Here is an 18,114-nt window from a genome sequence, read left to right as displayed (position 1 = left end):
GTAACCTAACTGACCATGAACACCACAGAAAACAGTCCAACGCAGTGCTTTACTGTTAATTCACCACACTACAGCAAGCTAGCCTGTTTATCCTGCTCTAAACTGCCAGTATTTTAATAGTACATAATACACCCCAGTTTGTTTTACAGGACGTTTCACAATAAGAAAAAAATATATCGAAGCATGTGGAGTTACAATATCTGATTTAAGAATGAGAACATTACATGTTTTACATTTCCAGTTTATAAAATGAAACTGAGCAGTCTTACCTTTAAATATAATCTTTCTTCTTCCTCTCCAGTACTGTCTTTCTCACTCTGTGAAACAAAGGAGTCGTCTCTTTAGCTAGCGTGGTAAACTGCACAGAAACTGTTTTTGTTATCTGATAGTTAATGAGCTGTTAGAAATATTGCATTTGAAATTACCTGAAACTTAAAAATGTTACCCCACTTAAGCTAGCTCTTCTTCTGTACCAATAGCTAGCTAGATGCTGAAGTGCAACAACCACAGCTTGGACAAAAACAGCCTTCCAGATCGTTTGGGCCACCTCTTCTTGACAAAGAAACACACAAATGTTAGTGTTGAATTTGTATATGTTTTTACTTTAACTATAAGTAAGTCTAACCCTAATGCCCAATGAGATGGCAGTTCAAGTGAAGGTCATCATTAGGCTAAAAACTTAAATCTATCCGAGAGACAGTAAAAAATGTAGGATCAACCAAATCATTAATCTGGTTTGTGCTGAAAAAAAGAAGAAATGCACTCATCAGCTCAGCAAAACCAAAAAGCCCAAAAGACCAGGGAAGACAAATAAAGTGCATGAAGACAGAATTATTTCGAATGTTAAGGAAAAACAACATCCAAGTCTAAAATCATGAGACACCTTCATGAATCATGAATGTAAATACAAAGGGTTTACAAGTACAAACCACTGGTTACACTCAAGAATAGGAAGGTCAGATTATACTAATACAGTTTATCATTATACAAATGATTCAAGTGATTCATTGGTTTTGTAAGAAATTTAAATATGCAAGTAGCTTAACAGGTTAGGTTGGCTATCAAAATGGGATCTCCCAAGAAGACCAGAATCTATGAATATGTAAATAGTTTAAATTTTAGTCTGTTTTCATCAGGTTTGCACATCACACGTGTTTGAGACCAAAATTAGCTTTTCATAAGCAGGTATAGCTTTTCAATTCACTGTTTAGGTTTTTATAACCCTGCACCAACATCATGCTGACCAGCAAATGTTAAATACCCCCCTAAAAAAAAACAAGAAAACTCAGTTTGAGGGGGAAAAATTCTTTAATATAAATCCAAACAACACTGCAAGCACAAAAATACATCAGTCTGGGACATTAAACCAAAACTAATGATCACAAATCAATGTGTTATCAACATCCAGTTTTATTGTAGACTCTGATATTGCAGACGCATCATCATCGTCACTACAGGCCAGACACAGGTTGTGGTTATCAGTAGCTATATTGACATTCAGTTGGCACAAATCACTAGAATTTAACAACCAGCTGTTGAGTCACAGCTGCACCCAAACTGGAAAAACAACAAAAAACACCACAAGATAATCGGCTGTGACACACAAAGTAGAGTTATAAGTCTGCACATGTACAGGTTAAAACAATTAACATTTGATTTTACAAGAGGAAACAAAAAACACTCGCACCAGAGTAAGTCGTTGTAGTGTGTCAGTATTTCTTCTTGTTAAGCGCCTGTTGTGTTCCCATCAAAAGATCATTTTGTGTTAGACAAAAAACAAAAAACACATAACTTTTTGGCATTCAATGATTGTCTGGAAATGGAAATCAAACAGGGTCTTTGTGTTATACTCATCTGGCTGGTAGATCAGAGAAAAGATCATAACAATGCAACAATCACGGTTATTCCAATTTAAATCAGAGTATGGCGTGTTGGAGAAGGGGCAAAACCAAACCAGTAACTTTGCTTTTTTTAATTCTGCCTTCATGGCTTTAAATAAGTCCTAAATGTGTTGGAATGAACTGGGAACTGAGAATCACCTTTCATGGTGATTTACTCTCCAAGGCAGTTTAAGCTTTACAAAATTCACATACAAAACTGAACCTGAAGAAATACATTCAGCCACTGAGGACTAACAATTTCTAAACTTCAGAGCATCTGCTTCTTCTTACTGAGAACATCCAGACTGAAGCAAGGCTAGAAAATGGAAGAAACCTTCAGAAGGGTTAGTAGAAGCAGCTCAGTTGTAGTAAAAACATTACTATCCTTTGCTAGGCACTTAGAGTGAGGAAATACCCTTCGTTCAGGTTTCACTTAATGTATTCTTTTAACCAAGCACACTTTCATATGTGCTAATTACAGACCAAATAGTCGTTGATCTAAGCTTTCCTCCTGCTACCTAAGACAAGGGGTAAAGACAACTGATATTAAAACACTTTAATGCATCTGCCCACAGCTGATGGAGCAGATATATGGACTGGAGATGCTGTATGTCACAAATCTTCCTCATTTACAGAGGTCAACTAAAGTCAAAATATTGTGTTATGTTCAGGAGATCACCTGAACGCTACATTAATTCCAACAAACAATTTCCATGAGCAGACAAAGAAAATGAGAAAATGATTTCCAGAGAAGGCAGGATACAGGAGTGTAGGGATTGTAAAACTCCCTGTAAAACCTCCCCTCCCAGATATTTTTAAGAGCAATGCTGATATTTGTTGATTTAAAAATTTGATATATAGGCTGATATTTTCTTTTTCTTTCAGACATAAAAAACATAAACAGATTTCATTAACATTTGTTATGCTTAGCTATTTATCAGTGCGTTACATTGTTCAGCAACACAGTAACGTAACAAGTTACTGTACTAAATTCAGTAATCACATCACGACGTGCGTTACAAATCTGCACAAAATGGGAAAATAGAAAAAAAAATGTGGATCTTACTTTACTTAGACTTCACCTCTGACGTGTTTATTTATTTAAAAAGAAGTTTGTGGTTTCAATCCCAGCTGTGCTCATTACTTTTACTTTTATTTTGGAAAAACATGTTTAAAACTATCCAAAAAGAATAATACCTATATCACCGTGAGTACGCTGATGTCTTGTAGGCACTAACAATGGAACAATTATCATTATGCTTTAGCAGTGAATCGGTCCCTGGATAAACCAACAAGTAAATTTAAAAAAAAAAATTTTTAAGTGATTGCATTTTAATAAACTGAAACATTTTCCAAATCTCAAAAGCTATTTTCTAAACTATTAGTATTTTTTATGTTGTTAATTATTATTTGGTGAGGTTATCTGCTGGTCTAAGATCAGAATATTACTTTGGGCATTGTCATCAGTCAGATTAGGTTTTCTCATTTTGGTGATTAATCTTCCCATTTTTTAATCATCAATTAAACAATTGTACATATTTAAAAATATAAATCTTTCAAATTCACTGCTGAGTTTCAGTCACAAGCCTTGCTTCTTATTCCTGTTACAGATGACACCTCATGCCCTCTGCTCTGCTTGGCTCTACTCATCTGCTCACCCAGCTCAGCCGTTCTGCCTTAGTATGTAAGGTCCAAGTATAGAAACTATTGACACTGCTCAGGGTCTATGAGCCTGCATCAATACTGTCAAAATGTTAATCTGCATCATTCAAACAAGCTCCAAGTCCCATCTGCTGCCACAACTCTACATTAACACTTCTAATTGATATGTGACGATTAGAAAAACACGTGATTGTGTGCTGAGGTAAAGTACAATACTGAGAACTAAATTATCTTTGTAACAGAACTCAAATGATCTCTTCACTATGTGTTTGCATATTTCCAGTCAAGTTAGCAAATACTGCTAAAAGCTCTACACTGAGTCCTCCTCCCTAACCAGGAGATTTAAAGTCATTCCAGTGACATGTCACAGTCTAGACTAGTGTCAAGTCACGTTTTTAAAAACAAAACAGCCGTGAATGGCAGCGAAGAGACAGACTGCACAGCTGTCACACTGGCAGCAAATGGAAGACACATTTGTGTAATGTGTGTACTTCGTGTGTGTCCAACATCAGCGACACATACGAGGGTGAAGATATAAAAAATGCCTCTTGATATACTGTACTTTTTAAAAACACCACCACAGATAAGTGACATATGTAAAAGCAACACCTCTCAGACTGTGTCAGCAACAATGAGACACTGTAAACGTCACAAAGAGGGCTGTGTGCATGTTTAGTTGTTCTTTCTAAATATCAGTGTGTAACATGTCACATTTGGGGGATTACCTAACTACTTGATGTGCGTTACTTAGGGCTGAGAACCAATAAGCATATTTCCACTAAAACTGAGACGCCGTAGTCCCAGGAACTTTTTCCCAAAGAACTACAAGGTTCCTTCATATTGTTACTTGTCTGTGTTTCTACAATACTCTCTTTTCCATTGATGTTTCAGAGCTTATTAGAAAGAAAAAACATCCAAAACAGCCTCCCAAATGTTCCTAGGGGAAGTGGTTCCAGCACTGAAAAGGCCCCAATAGTTGAGCTGGAGTAACTGTAGTATCTGTATTTATACTTCAGATATAAATCTTTCAAAAAGCCTATGACATGATTAAAGTGAAAAACAATCGATATGTGACGAAAACTCTCTAAAAAACACTATGGGCACTGGTAATTCTTTTTTGTTGGCACCACCATAAAACACAACTAAACAACTAATAAAACTGTGAATTCAATCTTCAGGAGTGCCACTGAAAAAACACTAGACTGTGAGCTTTTAATATTTCAACTCAAACTAAATCAAACCATTTGATAGCAGTTACAAAGCCGCTGTGAACTCACACTTAAACATACTACAACACCATTTATGGCATATAATTTGCACTAACTCAGGTCATAACCTTTGGTATATTTTCTTAAAATAAATTTCCTTAAAACAAATCTCAACAAGGGCATATCTTACTCTTATTAAATGAATGCATTTTTTAAACTCATGGGAAATGAGTGGAAACCAGCATTGCACTGGAAAGTAAAAGATTTAAAATGATACACATGGCAGCTGGCAGACTGCAGTGTGTGTGTGTGTGTGTGTGTGTGTGTACCTTTTAACTCTCTGGATTACAAATGTACTGAGAGGGTAGAACCATTACAATTCATGTGTACACACAAACATATTGATGATATTGCACTTAGATGTACATGACAAGGCGTACTATCCAACTTACCTCTGTTACACAAAGCGAGAGAATAAATTATTATTACCCACGCATCCTGAGCCACTGTGCTTTTTGCTTTTATCCAGCAATACACATTTTTCACTCTTGCTTCCTCTTCTGTCTCACCACAGTGGGCTTACAGGGATCTACTCAACCCTCTACCCCCATTTTCAACTCTCTTTTTCATTATTATGGAGTAGTATAACCCATTTGATGAAGCTTCTTCAAGAGAATCTGAGTGAGGTCAAAGGTGGTGAAGCTAATCCCCACTGCAATAGGTCCTTTAACCCAATTCATACTGAGACCTTTGTAGAGTCCGCGGATAACCCCTTCCTCGGACACAATCTCCCTCATGGTGCCCAGGATGGTGCGGTACGTGTGACCTGTGACACCCGCAGTCTGCATCCGCCGCCGTACTACATCCAGAGGGTAAGATGCAGACTGGCCGATGAGACCTGCACAGGCTCCAAAAGCCAGGCGTTCGTATGAGTAGGGCTGCTGGCGGCCGCTGTGCTCTGCATGGAAATGAAACGTGTGAGGTTTAAGTACTGTACATGAACAGCAGCTGTGCACAGAAGGAAAGGAACAGGGCTAGATCAATACAGATAAACATGTGGCTGTTGAATACCTGCATGCAACTTCTTCAGTGTCTCATAGGTAAAGAAGCTGAGGCCAGCATAGGGGGCAACACCCAGTATGGTGGGAGTAAAGCCTCGATACAGTGTTTTCATGCCCTCTTCTCGAGAGATCCGCACAAACACATGCAGAATGTTACTGTACCTAAAACAGAAAAATATTAAAAATATAAATGTATTTTAGTTAAACATGGATGAGAAATTCAGAAGAAAAAAAATTGCTCTTTACATCCTAGATCATAGAAGTTGACTCAGTCTGCACGAGGGTGCAGTCAAAGTCTATTAGAGGCTAAATAGGATCAGACAATACCCCAGCTGACTATACAGTGAAGATGTGAAAATATGCTGTAGTAATATCTTCTGCATTATGGTTGCACAACCAACTATGTTTATTCTCAAAACAAATGAATAACATTTCAGGTCTTTAATGATGAATATATGTTTGTCTAAAGTGACATAGTGACACATAAAAATCTATAAATGACTCAAGAAATTGATTTAAAACACAATTACACAGCTCTGAAGACAAAAGGAGGTCTAGCCCAGTACAAGCAAGGTGTACCTAATGTAGTGGCAAAGTGAGTGTATGTATAACTACCCTAAACATTAACCACGTTTCATTACCCTTGGATTGTTTTGCTGATGCTATTAACAAACTCCCCAACTATGCCCAGATGACAATTTATAACAACTTCAAAGTTGGCTTACATTTCCTTTGGCGTTACAGCCATCCTCGCTCGCACCATGTCAAGAGGATATGTCATCATAGCGGCAGTGGTACCAGCCATGGACCCAGCCAGCAACCTTGGGACTGGAGGTAGGGCACTGCAACCAAAAAAAGGAAAAAAACCCATCAGCACTTCAGCCCTTTTATGTCTTTACATAAGAAAACATTTCATAAACAAGCAAAACACAGATACGTACTTTCCCTGAAAGCCATAGTAGCCTCCCAGCAGGCCCTTGTACTGCTCGTGTGCGCAAAACTGGATGGCAGCGTACGGGATGACTCGCACCATGGTGGCAGAGTTTCCCCTCCATAAACTGAGGAAGCCCTCCTTCAGGTAGGTGCGGTAGATCAACCTGTAAGCTTCCTTTAATTCAGTGTGCACAAAGATATACTTGCTCACATTAACACGAAATGAACATGATGCGCAAATATGTGTACCCAGTTTTATTTCTGCTAAAAAAAAAAAAAAACAAAAAAAAAACACGCTTATAAATAGGAAGCAGACAACATGAAACATTTCATGCTCAAACATACCTTGGCAGAGAATCTTGCAGAAGACACTGAAAAACAAAATACATAAACGATATAAAAACAATACCATACCACCCTTATTTGTACGGCACTTTAAAATAATCCAGGGTTCACAAAGTGCTCTACATATACAAATGGCATAAACAGAAAATAAAATCAAAGATGTTAAAAATAGAGATTTTTTTTTTTAAATCTGCAGTGTTTCTCACAAGTCCAGTCATTTTTTAAGTAATATCAATACAGTAATATGATTTTTTTGGTATTTCCACAGTAGTCCCAACAAGATGTAATCATATATTAATACATGTCCTTTATTCAGGTCACTGTTGTAAATTAGCAGAGCAGCCAGCTTGCCTTGGAAGATGATTTTAGTTCTGTCCAATGGGGCGACAGCTGTCTTGGCTACAGCTCCTGCTAAAGCCCCCGAAAAGAGCGAGTTGATAACAGACCGAGTCTGTTTCATCCCCTGCAATGCAAAATAATCACATTTTAGGTTCAAACAGAGACAGAGACGCTGTACATTTGCAATTTGTTGTGTTTGCTATAGTGTTGATCAGTAAGCAGGGGTTACATCAGGATAACAGTTGACAGATAACTAACCAGCTAACAAAACCTCACAAATAGAAGCAGATGTGGTTAAATGAAACAGAGGGGTCATGAAGCTCCAAAGACCTGCTCAGTTCATGAATTTCATTTTCAGCTAACAGAATGAGGGGTCTCTAGTGCACAGTACACACATGAAACAGAGGCACTAAAATACTGTTACAATGCCACTATATTCTGCAAATAACATATGACTTGATAGGATGCAATCACAGAAGTGATGGGACAACTGTGGGGGAATGAATAATCATGTAAGAAAACTCATTTAAACATAACTGTATGATAACATAAGGCATATTTACATCTCCATTACACACATACACAATTTTAGAAATGCACGCATGCAAATAAATATATCTAGCTAAACTGTCTAACTACTCAATTTAATGTAATTCAGTTAGTAAGATAAAGACCCTAGAATAACACAGATAAAACCCCAACAATTAAACGACCCCCTAACTGCAAAAACCTGGTAACAGTGTGAAGGAAAAACTCCATTTTAACAGGAAGAAACCTCCGGCAGAACTGGACTCAGGAAGGGGCAGCTATCTGCCAGAATCCGTTGGGGGTGACAAAAATGGCTGACTCCAGAAATAATTGTACAACCCCCTGGAATGTCAACATTAACACAATAATGACTTTTTTTCCTCTAAACACAATTAGTCACAATTAAATAAAATGTATTAACCAAACCTGAGCTGTATGATTACCCTGATCCTGTATAAATGTGCTCACCTCTGACTGACTGGAGGAAGCCAGTGGGAGCACTTCACCCTGTGTGAGTGATGCCCGTTGTTCCTGGACTCCACTCCCCATCCCCGAGGATTATGAACCAAGCACGCTCATGAATTCAACCGCTGGTGGCAGCGGTGATGCTGGTGGGGAGTACAGGAGGCTAGAAGCTACAGGGAAGAAGGAAAAAAGAGAAAAACAAACACAGTTAAGTTTCATGTCAGTCTAAATATTTTTAAACAGATTTTCCTGTTACAGCAAGGAAGTTGTTTGAAAACCCTTTTTCCTGGTATGCCTCACCTCAGAAGTTGGAAAACCACAGTTTGATAACCAATGCTCATGATTATTTATGGCCTCAATGAATCATAACAAGTACCACAGAATCAAAGTCTGGTCTCAAATCTATTCTACTTAACCGCCCTCTTTCTTATATGCTTACAACATGAGTTGAGAAACAAGATGTTTATCTGTACACAATAAACTAGAAATACAATACACACCGATGTGAATAACTACCTCAAGAATAGCCCACTTACTCTGAACCACCTGCCCTCATGAAAACTGCACACAGACACTGAGCTAAGTGGAGGCACAATAGATCACTCCTGAAGGACAGAGGACTTGTAGGTGAAAGGTGTCTGAGTAACACAAGCACTGCTGAATCCCCTCCGTTGCTGGAAACAAGTTTGCAGTGTAACCACAACTTTGAACATTCAGGACAATCCTCCAGATCTCGTCAATAAAGACAAGTTGACCTTTAGAAGACAAACATTATTTAGAGTGAACTCACTGATTTTAACAATAGAGGTATTTGCATGGCTTTAAAGAACTAATCATTTCACCACATAGATCACATATTCATGTAATGTTCAACCCATCCACTCTGCTTTATCAAGTCCAAAGCTATCAAATATGTAAACCTGAGCTGAAGGAACACCAACAACAAGATGTAAATTAGTAATTCACATCCAGTCTACACAAGATCTACAAGTTTCACACATTCAGAAGAAAGAATGAAAATGATCAGCAACTCTTTTTTTCTTTGTGTTTTCATGTTTAGAATTTTACTTATTTGAGTTTTTTGTTTGTTTTTTGTCATCATGGGACACATGGATACTTCATCAGTATAAGATCAAATCTGCTTATGACTGTGACTAATGTTTATCTGTTGTGTAACATTCATTTTATGCTGTATAATTCTTCAAGCATGATGAACAGCTGACTTGCCCTAAAAGTTTTTCTTGTTTACAGTTTTGCCAACAAAATAATACTGGCACTGGTATGATTAGGTGATGATCTGCCCTTTCAGATTTATATTATTACAGATAATATGGGTCACTTAGTTTTTGATATACATACAGGCTCAGTACAGGATTTGTGGATGCTGAGTATTTGTTAAAACATTAACAAAACAGCCCTTAGAAACACCAGAGTTCAACAAGAAGCAGTGAGAGGAAAGAAGTAAATGAAGATGACGAGAGACAAAAGTGAAACTGTAAACGGAGGGTCTGCTCAAAAGCTGGGTCAGAGGCAGCAAATACTGGCAGCAGTGCAACAGGCCTAGGACTTCTTGTACCCACCTTTTCACAGCAGCCACCATCCCAAATCTCAGGCCATCTCACACCCCTCCCTAAAGCTTCTTTCCCCATGCATATCATCTTACAGTTCCTTATTCTTCACTTGTTTCTGTCCTGCTATGTCTCATTTGTGTGCCTTAGGCTTCATTACTCTGTAATGCAGGACAGCATTCCCATGCTATACACATGCAGCAGTGGAGATTTTATAGAAAGTGTATTATCAAGAATAAGGGAGTCAAAAAAGGCAACTTAATGCTTATGGGTAAAGCGTGGGTTTAATTTTGTGTTGTATTTATCAAGAATAAGTCCATGAAAATTATTGGAAGTCTAAGTGGAAAAAGTTGAGAGCAAAATATGACCACATGCTAGCTGTGGGAAACAGAAAATACATAAGCATAAATAGTCAAAAGGCATCACAATTATCTGCGGATTATCTGAATAATCAGCAAATGTAAGAGTGTAGTGTTGCTGGAGAGAAGTGGATCATCAACATCATGAGCTGCTCATGTTGCCTGCTTCCTTAATACATCAGTTTTGTAACAGCGCCGTGTCCCATATGTTGCCATTTGCCTCGGCATTTATTAAACTGTAAACCAAAGCACGGTTACAAGTCAACATTACTGCAGTAGAAGTGGAGACTTATTCATTAAACGATCACCATGCCTCGCCTTTCTGTTTCTGCCCGCTGCTCCAATGCTGTCGACACATGCCCGCAAACAAAACACAGCCAGCCTCTGAAGCCAGCGACCTGTCACTGCTTACACAAACACATTTCTTACCTTATAAACCCGACACCGGCATCAAGAGTTGTCACGTTTTGATATCCCCTCTACTGGCGCGTTATTTCCAGCCGTTAGCAGCTTCTTCAGGAGTTATTTCTAAGTTAGCCAAATACCAGGTTAAGTAAGGTAAGCTAGCCGTTAGCCCGCTGTTTAATTCGCGTCTATTTTCTCGGTAACAGCGTACTGCAAATGTTAACCATGAGCTAATGTCCTGACTGGAAATGTGTCCTAATGTTGAAGGTGCCGTTTAAAATACGTTTCTCACACGCTCCAGAGCTGCAGTGACTCTAAGTGACAGGCTTCCTCCATGCCACTGTGGGCTCTGCCGTTACTACTCCTGTCAGCCAAGCGAGGCGGTTCGCAATGACCACAGTGAGGTTTGACAAGGACGAGCGCAGGTGCATTGTGGGAAACGAAGTCTCAGTGAGGTGCGGCACGCTTGGATAGGTCAGTTAGAGGGGCGTGAGTAGGAGAGCCACTTAGCAGGCAGTGGGCCTCCTGCAGTGTCTTGCTAGACCTTTAAGTAGACTTGAAACTTATTTACTTCAGACTCATGAGATACAGCGTCTGTTATTATCACACAGCTAGATAACAGAAGATGGTATCATACTGTGTTAAACTTTAATGACAAATTTACAAACTAAAAATAAAGCATGTGTAAGGCATTCAAAACATGTACAATTTGGCCCTGCCAACACAGGAAATAAGTCACCACGTTACAGAGCAGTTGCATAGCAGCAAATGCACTCATACAACATTTTACAAAAACACTTTAAAAAAAAAAGTTTTACATAAATAATAAAAACGCATACAACAGCACTACAAAGGCCTTTTTGTACTTATTTGTACTGGAAAACACTTTCAAATCTTGCAAAAGCATCGTGACTGGTCGTGTGTTGATTCACACTGCCTGAAATGCTTTTCAGCAAATGTACTGTACAAATATGCCTCACTAAGAGTGTATTTGCTTCTACTATGTTTATATGTTAGATATAAACATGACAGGATTACATTTTAGCCAAAATTGCACTCAGGGAGACATATTTAAGGGGTTGTGGCAAGTAGAACAGGGCCAGTGTTGTTGGTTCAAATGTGAAATGTGGGCAGATTTTAGCTGGGCTACCACTAAAACAGGGATAGATTGTGGGTAAGATTAAACCCATTTACATCTGTTGTGTTTACAGACCTCAAAGAAAACCCTAGGGTCACAGGTTGTTGTAACTTTTTCTTGAAATACAACAAATTAAATTGCTGGTTAAAAAAAATCATCTTGAAGCCTCGAGTCTCACTATCTTTGCATTTTCAAACCTGACAAGACAAGAGAGGGGTGGACTCACTGACAAGGGTCAGGGCACTGTCTCATTTACAAGCCTGCCACACCCTAAAGCACACCCTTCTTTATCCCTCTTCATGCATTTAATGGCCACATGTTTTCAACCAGATGTGAAACTAAAGCTGAAGGTTTTTCCTCATATGCTTTCAAATGTTTTTTGTCTTACTTCAGCTAGCTAGGCTACTGGCTATCAGTACTACTAACCAAGTATCAAACATAGTATCTTAAACCTGGATTAATTTTAATGGACAACATGAGGCATCGCCTGTGCCTACAAAAATACTATCCTATAGTCCTTTAGAAATCGAAAAGGGAAAAAGGACAACAGACTTGACTTTTGTAAACCATAAACTGATGATTTTATTGGCTCTGTCACATATTTTGGGACATACTGAAAGAGAAACTCAGTCTATTTTGTAAATTTTGGTCATCTTAAGTGTCAGAAGCGAGGATTATTCAGGATAATCTCATTAGCTAAACAACTGTGATTGACTGCCAGTAAGCACGTGCTGTCACAGTTCCCTTCCTCACTCATCACGTCTGGTTTCAAAACATCAAGATGGTGATGGCAAAAACTCTCAGCTTGAGGCATCAAAACAGGGCTTCACAAATCACTGAGTGGCATCATGGTAGCGACAGCCATCTTTTATACTGTCTATGGCTATTGATTGTTGTACTTTAGTGGTTAAGTAGCTAACTAACAAGCTAGTTTATTTTTTCATACAAATATGGAAGGAAGACTGACATCACCAGCGTCTCTCCTTCATCATGTGGCTGCATGCAATGGCAGTTGATGGTTAAGCCTCACCTAAACCTCTGCCGGGAAATGAAATCACAGTGGGCGGGACTGAATGTCTGCTATTAAACCCCCCACCCCATCCCTGCAAGGTGTGTTGAACATTCCTTGCGAACCTTCTGCAGTGGTGCTGTGCTCCACTTTCAGTTGGTAAGGCTGCCATGTTTGCCGGTCCACAGCTCCCGAAGCTCCACCTGACATCCCAGATCTCTCAGGGCCGCCTTGCCTACATCACCGCAGTCTTGATGGTTCTGCAGCGCCTGGGCTATCAGCGCTTCTGCTCCCATCTCCAAGATTGGCTGGCTGAAGTTACGCATTCGTGCGACCAGATTTCTCAGCACCATACACCCTTGTTTCTGTAAAGGGCAGAACACCAAATGCTGAATCACAGTCACAAAGAGTCCAGATCCCGGGGAGCATATTGTTCACTGACGACATGATCTTACCTGCACGTTCACCACATCGGTATGAGTCTTCATAGCCTGCAGGGCAGCCAAGGCACCTCCATTCTCCATGATGACCGTGCAGTTGTTGGGTTTACGTAGAGCAAGGACAGAGAGGCATGCAGAAGCCTGCTCGCACACCTATGGCAGAAAGTGAGCACAATCTTAGAACATCTTAGAGAATTCTTTCAGTCAGTGTATCCCTCATTTGTGTGTTTGTTTGTTTCAATGCACAGAGACCAATTTAGCATGATTTAACATGTAGGTACAACAGTGACACTCACAGCAGAGTTGCTCATGTGCCTGTTCATGGCGATGACAATGAGCTGAACTCCACCGGCATTAACAACAGCATCTTTCACATCATCATTTCCTGCTATGGCTCGGATCGCGCTAAGGACCTGCCGAACCAGCTCCTGCGAGAAGACAAACACTTCAGCGAAAAAAAACAAACCTGGATCCACATCACGATCTTTGCTTCTTGTACGTTACCGCTGACTCATAGCTGTCTGCGAGCAAAGTCATCATGAGTTTTAATCCGCCCATATCACAGATGTCTTGACAGAACTCATTCCGTACAGCCAGACGGGATAAAGTCGCACACAGCTCACTCAAAACAGAAGTGTTGCCAAGGTGAGCTGTATGGAAGATATCCAAGAAATCAAAATTATTTAAGTGTACCAGCAAATACAAAGCGACTAGAAAGCGCAGAAGCTAAATCTATATTGATATGATCAGCTGGCCTTACCTTTGGCAGCCTCAATCAACACCTTCAGTCCACTGTGCTCAAGAACAATACTCTTAGCGTGTTCATGAGCGTGCCCAAACGTAACCCGCACATCATCATCAAAGGTCATGACTCGGAGAGTTGCGCAGGCCTCCTTAACCATCTCCGCACATTCACCGTGCTGTGTGATGGCACCAGTGAGCAGCGGCAGGACGCCGCCTTTAACAAAATCCTGCCTGTTCTGTTCGTGCTTTAAACAGCAGTGCCGCACGGCACTGATGGCAACCCGTGTCACAGAGGAGTCTGCCTGGTACTTCTTAAGGACATCCAATAGGAACTGCCGGCCCTCTGCATCTAGCAAGTCTGGCTGTCCATCCGTCAGCGCGGCCAGAGCAGACAGCGCGGCTAATGCTGCTTTCTGCTCCTCCGTGCTCTTTTTGCAGTAGGCCAGGATGACGGGGTAGGCGTCTTTCTGGGCAGCGAGGTACCGCTGGGCAAATCCCAGTGAGCACTGCTCAGTGAAGCTTTTTAGGTCTGCTGTCACACCAGCAGAGTCTTTTCCAATTCGGAGGGACTCCAAGGCCTGAAATGATTACAAAAATTTTTTTTAATATAGATAAAATTTTGCAATAAGCATTCTCTTTTCAGGAAAACAGATCAAGACTCACCTGTAGGACCTCGTGTGTCTGCTCTTCTTGACTGTAAGCCGATGATAATGTTGGGACAGCTTTCACTATGCAACTGAGGTCCACACCTGCATTAACACATACGATTAGATTTAATCCTGTGACTCGCAGCACAACATGAAGTTCACAAAAAAAAAGGTCCAAAGGTCAACATAACTTCTTTAATGACCATTTTAACATCTCAGAAGCGGGCAGTAACAACAAAAAAAAAGCTATTGTAATTATCAGCAGTGGTACATGAGTATCAGTGCACTCTCTTCTTCATATTTGACGGGGCTGGAGCCTTTCACAGGTCTCGCTGGGTGAGAAGTGGACTAATCTTATGTGTTAATTGTTATTCAAGACAGAGGCTTCCAGCTGATTAAAGTAAGGACAAGGAATAAATTACTTTTTAGTACTTATTGCTTTCCCAACATTCCCAAAATGTCTTTACTGTAGCTTCTGTCAGAAGCAGCAAACCTCAGCCACGGGATCTATATATGAAGATTTGTTTGTAAAAAAAAAAAAAAAAAGAAAAGAAAAGGAAAAAAAGCTTTTAATCAGTGCTTTGTGTGCATTTGATTGAGAAATAGGTGAATTCATAAAGTTAATCTGTCATTATCTTTAAAAAATAAGGAAAGTTAAACTCTGTGTGTGCTCCAACTTCCTCCCACAGTCCAAAGCCATGGAGTTAGTGGGGTTGGATTAATTGGTGATTCTAAATTTGTCATAGGTGTTAATGTGAGGATGAATGGTTGTCTGTCTCTCTGTGTTAGTCCTGAAACAGACTGGCGACCTGTCCAGCGTGTACCCTGCCTCCCGCACTATGGCAAGCTGGGATAGGTTCCAGCCCGGGGGGACAGATAGATGGATGGATGGATGGACAGATAGGTGGCAGAAGCAAATGGAGAGGGTCACTGAGGGGACAGGAGGGACAGCAGCAGTAAAAGTAAATTATAGCTGATTAAAGTCTGAAGAGAAAAGAAGCCAACTGATCCAGTTAAGAAGAGTTTGCTACTTTATTGAGGATTGTGGCAGTGGGATATAGTTTGTAGCTTGGCTGTAAGAGGGAAAGGGATGGGATGGTTGAATGCATGGCACACTTGCATTTGCTAAATACTCTCTTTCCGTACATGGTAAGTGCAGGGGTGCCAGAGGACGAGAGAACAGAGCAAAGCACAGAAACAATAATGCTCTGAATCTGGGCAGCTGGTTGAGCAAACGTTTTTCTTTTGTGCTTGATAATAAAGAAGTCTGTGTGTGTCCTCTGTGTGTGTGTGTACAGTCTTCCCTCTCTGTTACTGAGGAGAACCAGCTACAAAGACATATTCATGAGAATGAAACTTGAACAGACTGAAAAGGAAAAAGACAAAGGGATGTTGCTTCTTTTTTTTCTTTTTTCTTTTTTTACAAGCACACAAATAAAGCAAGACCAGTTTAGGACTGCATACCTTTGCTGAAAAGCCCCTACACACCATGCATGAACTGGCTTCCTTTTCTGCCTTTCAGTTCTATTTGTTACTGCTCCCCCACACCTACCCCTAGACCTTATTTGTGGGGATGTAACAGTGTACTTGTACAGACATGTTGCAAAATGTTCAGTTTTGCCCTCACAATGCAAATCGAATCCAAAAGTTAATCACTTTGATTTTAGGCCAAGCTCCACCTCTCCTAAAAAATTTCATGCCAATCCTTTCATACGTTTTGAGTAATACAGTGACCAAACAGACAAATTGAACTAATCATAAAACCACAGTGAAAGAGGTAAAAGAATAGTTACACAAATCAAAAACAGAGATTAATCTAGATTTGGCCGATCAAAAATCTGAGTTTTATAATCTGGACTGTTTCTAATGCTGCTGATGTGGAAAAACTGCAACATTTTTTACTTTGGATTTTTGCAAACAGACTAAAAATTCGCAGTGCACAGTGCAGTAAACAGGGAATCGGTCTATCAGCATAGTAAGTTCACCTTCCCATTAAATGAAGGATCAAGGCTAGAGTTGTCAAACATTAAGTCCAGGGCCCAGAATCAAATGTGTAGTGAAACTCCTTTAAAATAGCAGAAAGAGCTGTATTAATTGTCCAGCACACTTAAGATCAAAGTGGGCTGTATGCGGCCTGCAATGTAAAATGAGTTTGACATTCCTGATCTCGGCTAACATCTGCATGCATACAGATAACATGACATGTTACAGATGTTAGACTATAAGGCAACACTTTAAAGTAAAGAAATTTTAACGTAAAACAAAATAAAATGTGACAGAACCAAAAAAATAAAGGACACATGTTTCATGAGCACTTTACATCTTCTTCTTCCTCTTTTGGCTGCTCTCTTTAGCCGTTGCCACAGGGCATTATCTGCCTCCATCTCACCCTATCACTGGCATCCTTCTCTGTCACGCCAACCTTCTGTGTATCCTCGTTCCCTACATCCATCTACACTACAACCTTCTCTGTGGTCTTCCTCCTGAGCAGTGCACATGCTCATGGCTCCAGTCTTCTGCAGCTTGACCATCAGTGACTTAATTTCAATAGACATGCAACTCTTACCTTGTCATTCGGCCTGAAGTTTATATCAATCTTAACCGACACGGTGTCACCCTGACAAAGTGTGTAACAGTCAGTGTACATTAACCAACGGTGACATTTACCTTGAGACTCAAACTGCTCCACAGCCTCCCTCAAAGCCTCGTCTGGGTCCATCTCAAACTCCTCCATGTTTTCCCTGACAGCAGCATCAAAGGTCTCCTGTGTGATTCTCCGTTTGGCCATTTTGCCTCGTTATCTTCAACTCTGAAATTAAATGCAACAACGAAGTGAAACCTCAGCAGTGTGGGGCGGATTCAGTCTCCACTAAGGTAGCTAATACCGACAGCTATTGTTGGCTAAAGCACATGAGCTCCATTCCCTGTTACTGTAGCCGGTGAAGTTTCCAGGGCAATCGTTAAATAAGACCCTTACTGTGGTATTTCTCGTTGTTTTCATTATTATTTTATATGAGCCGATTAAAAGTAATTCAGTCAAATGCTTTGGATATTACCTCCGCCCTGAAACAGGATGCTTTCTCCGGTATTATGAATGAAGCGATCACAGTAACGCAGTTTTCGCTGTCGGTTGTTTGGTACTATTCGCAGACAAGTGAATTGTGCGGAAAAATGTACGTGAATAGCAAATTTCTCCAAATGTCCCACACAAATATTTGCTCTTCTCGAACATAGTTTGAAAAGCATAGGTTCCTCTCACAAATTTTACAATTACTACATTATATCTTGAGAAGATGGCAGTAAATTATTCATATTATTTATGTGTGATTATTTAACGTAACATTTATTATTTAGTGGATGATAAAATGATTTTAAATGATAGT

The 18,114-nt window shown here is 39.9% G+C and overlaps 2 protein-coding genes across 2 annotated transcripts; both read right to left on the bottom strand.

Moving 5' to 3' along the window:
• Window positions 1-1,299: 1,299 nt before the first annotated feature.
• On the bottom strand, window positions 1,300-11,130 carry slc25a42 (solute carrier family 25 member 42). The gene is made up of 8 exons (XM_063462490.1): window positions 10,778-11,130; window positions 8,425-8,591; window positions 7,441-7,552; window positions 7,090-7,115; window positions 6,753-6,919; window positions 6,537-6,653; window positions 5,822-5,973; window positions 1,300-5,708 (listed from the first exon to the last, which is right to left on the bottom strand). The coding sequence occupies exons 2-8, from the start codon at window positions 8,503-8,505 to the stop codon at window positions 5,383-5,385; spliced, it is 981 nt and encodes a 326-aa protein (XP_063318560.1). The 5' UTR covers window positions 8,506-8,591; window positions 10,778-11,130; the 3' UTR covers window positions 1,300-5,382.
• Window positions 11,131-11,387: 257 nt separating this feature from the next.
• Window positions 11,388-17,861, bottom strand: armc6 (armadillo repeat containing 6). Its single transcript, XM_065469546.1, has 8 exons — window positions 17,788-17,861; window positions 17,399-17,540; window positions 14,748-14,833; window positions 14,101-14,662; window positions 13,845-13,990; window positions 13,637-13,768; window positions 13,356-13,493; window positions 11,388-13,265 (listed from the first exon to the last, which is right to left on the bottom strand). The coding sequence occupies exons 2-8, from the start codon at window positions 17,517-17,519 to the stop codon at window positions 13,053-13,055; spliced, it is 1,398 nt and encodes a 465-aa protein (XP_065325618.1). The 5' UTR covers window positions 17,520-17,540; window positions 17,788-17,861; the 3' UTR covers window positions 11,388-13,052.
• Between the last annotated feature and the right edge of the window lie 253 nt (window positions 17,862-18,114).

The sequence above is a fragment of the Pelmatolapia mariae genome, linkage group LG18, assembly GCF_036321145.2.
Source record: "Pelmatolapia mariae isolate MD_Pm_ZW linkage group LG18, Pm_UMD_F_2, whole genome shotgun sequence".
Taxonomy (NCBI): domain Eukaryota; kingdom Metazoa; phylum Chordata; class Actinopteri; order Cichliformes; family Cichlidae; genus Pelmatolapia; species Pelmatolapia mariae.
The sequence above is the reverse complement of the archived record's forward strand: the minus strand, read 5'-3'. Positions and strand labels throughout refer to the sequence as shown.

Bases quoted from the DNA above. Each gene is read 5' to 3' on its own strand.
- slc25a42 (XM_063462490.1), bottom strand. From the start codon at position 8,505: ATGGGGAGTGGAGTCCAGGAACAACGGGCATCACTCACACAGGGTGAA. The intron at 7,553-8,424 runs GTGAGCACATTT...TTTGCATTGCAG, and splicing joins CTTCCTCCAGTCAGTCAGAG to GGGATGAAACAGACTCGGTC. The intron at 7,116-7,440 runs GCAAGCTGGCTG...TTTGTTTTTCAG, and splicing joins AACTAAAATCATCTTCCAAG to TGTCTTCTGCAAGATTCTCT.
- armc6 (XM_065469546.1), bottom strand. From the start codon at position 17,519: ATGGCCAAACGGAGAATCACACAGGAGACCTTTGATGCTGCTGTCAGG. The intron at 13,769-13,844 runs GTAACGTACAAG...GTCTTCTCGCAG, and splicing joins CAGACAGCTATGAGTCAGCG to GAGCTGGTTCGGCAGGTCCT. The intron at 13,266-13,355 runs GTAAGATCATGT...TGCCCTTTACAG, and splicing joins CCGATGTGGTGAACGTGCAG to AAACAAGGGTGTATGGTGCT.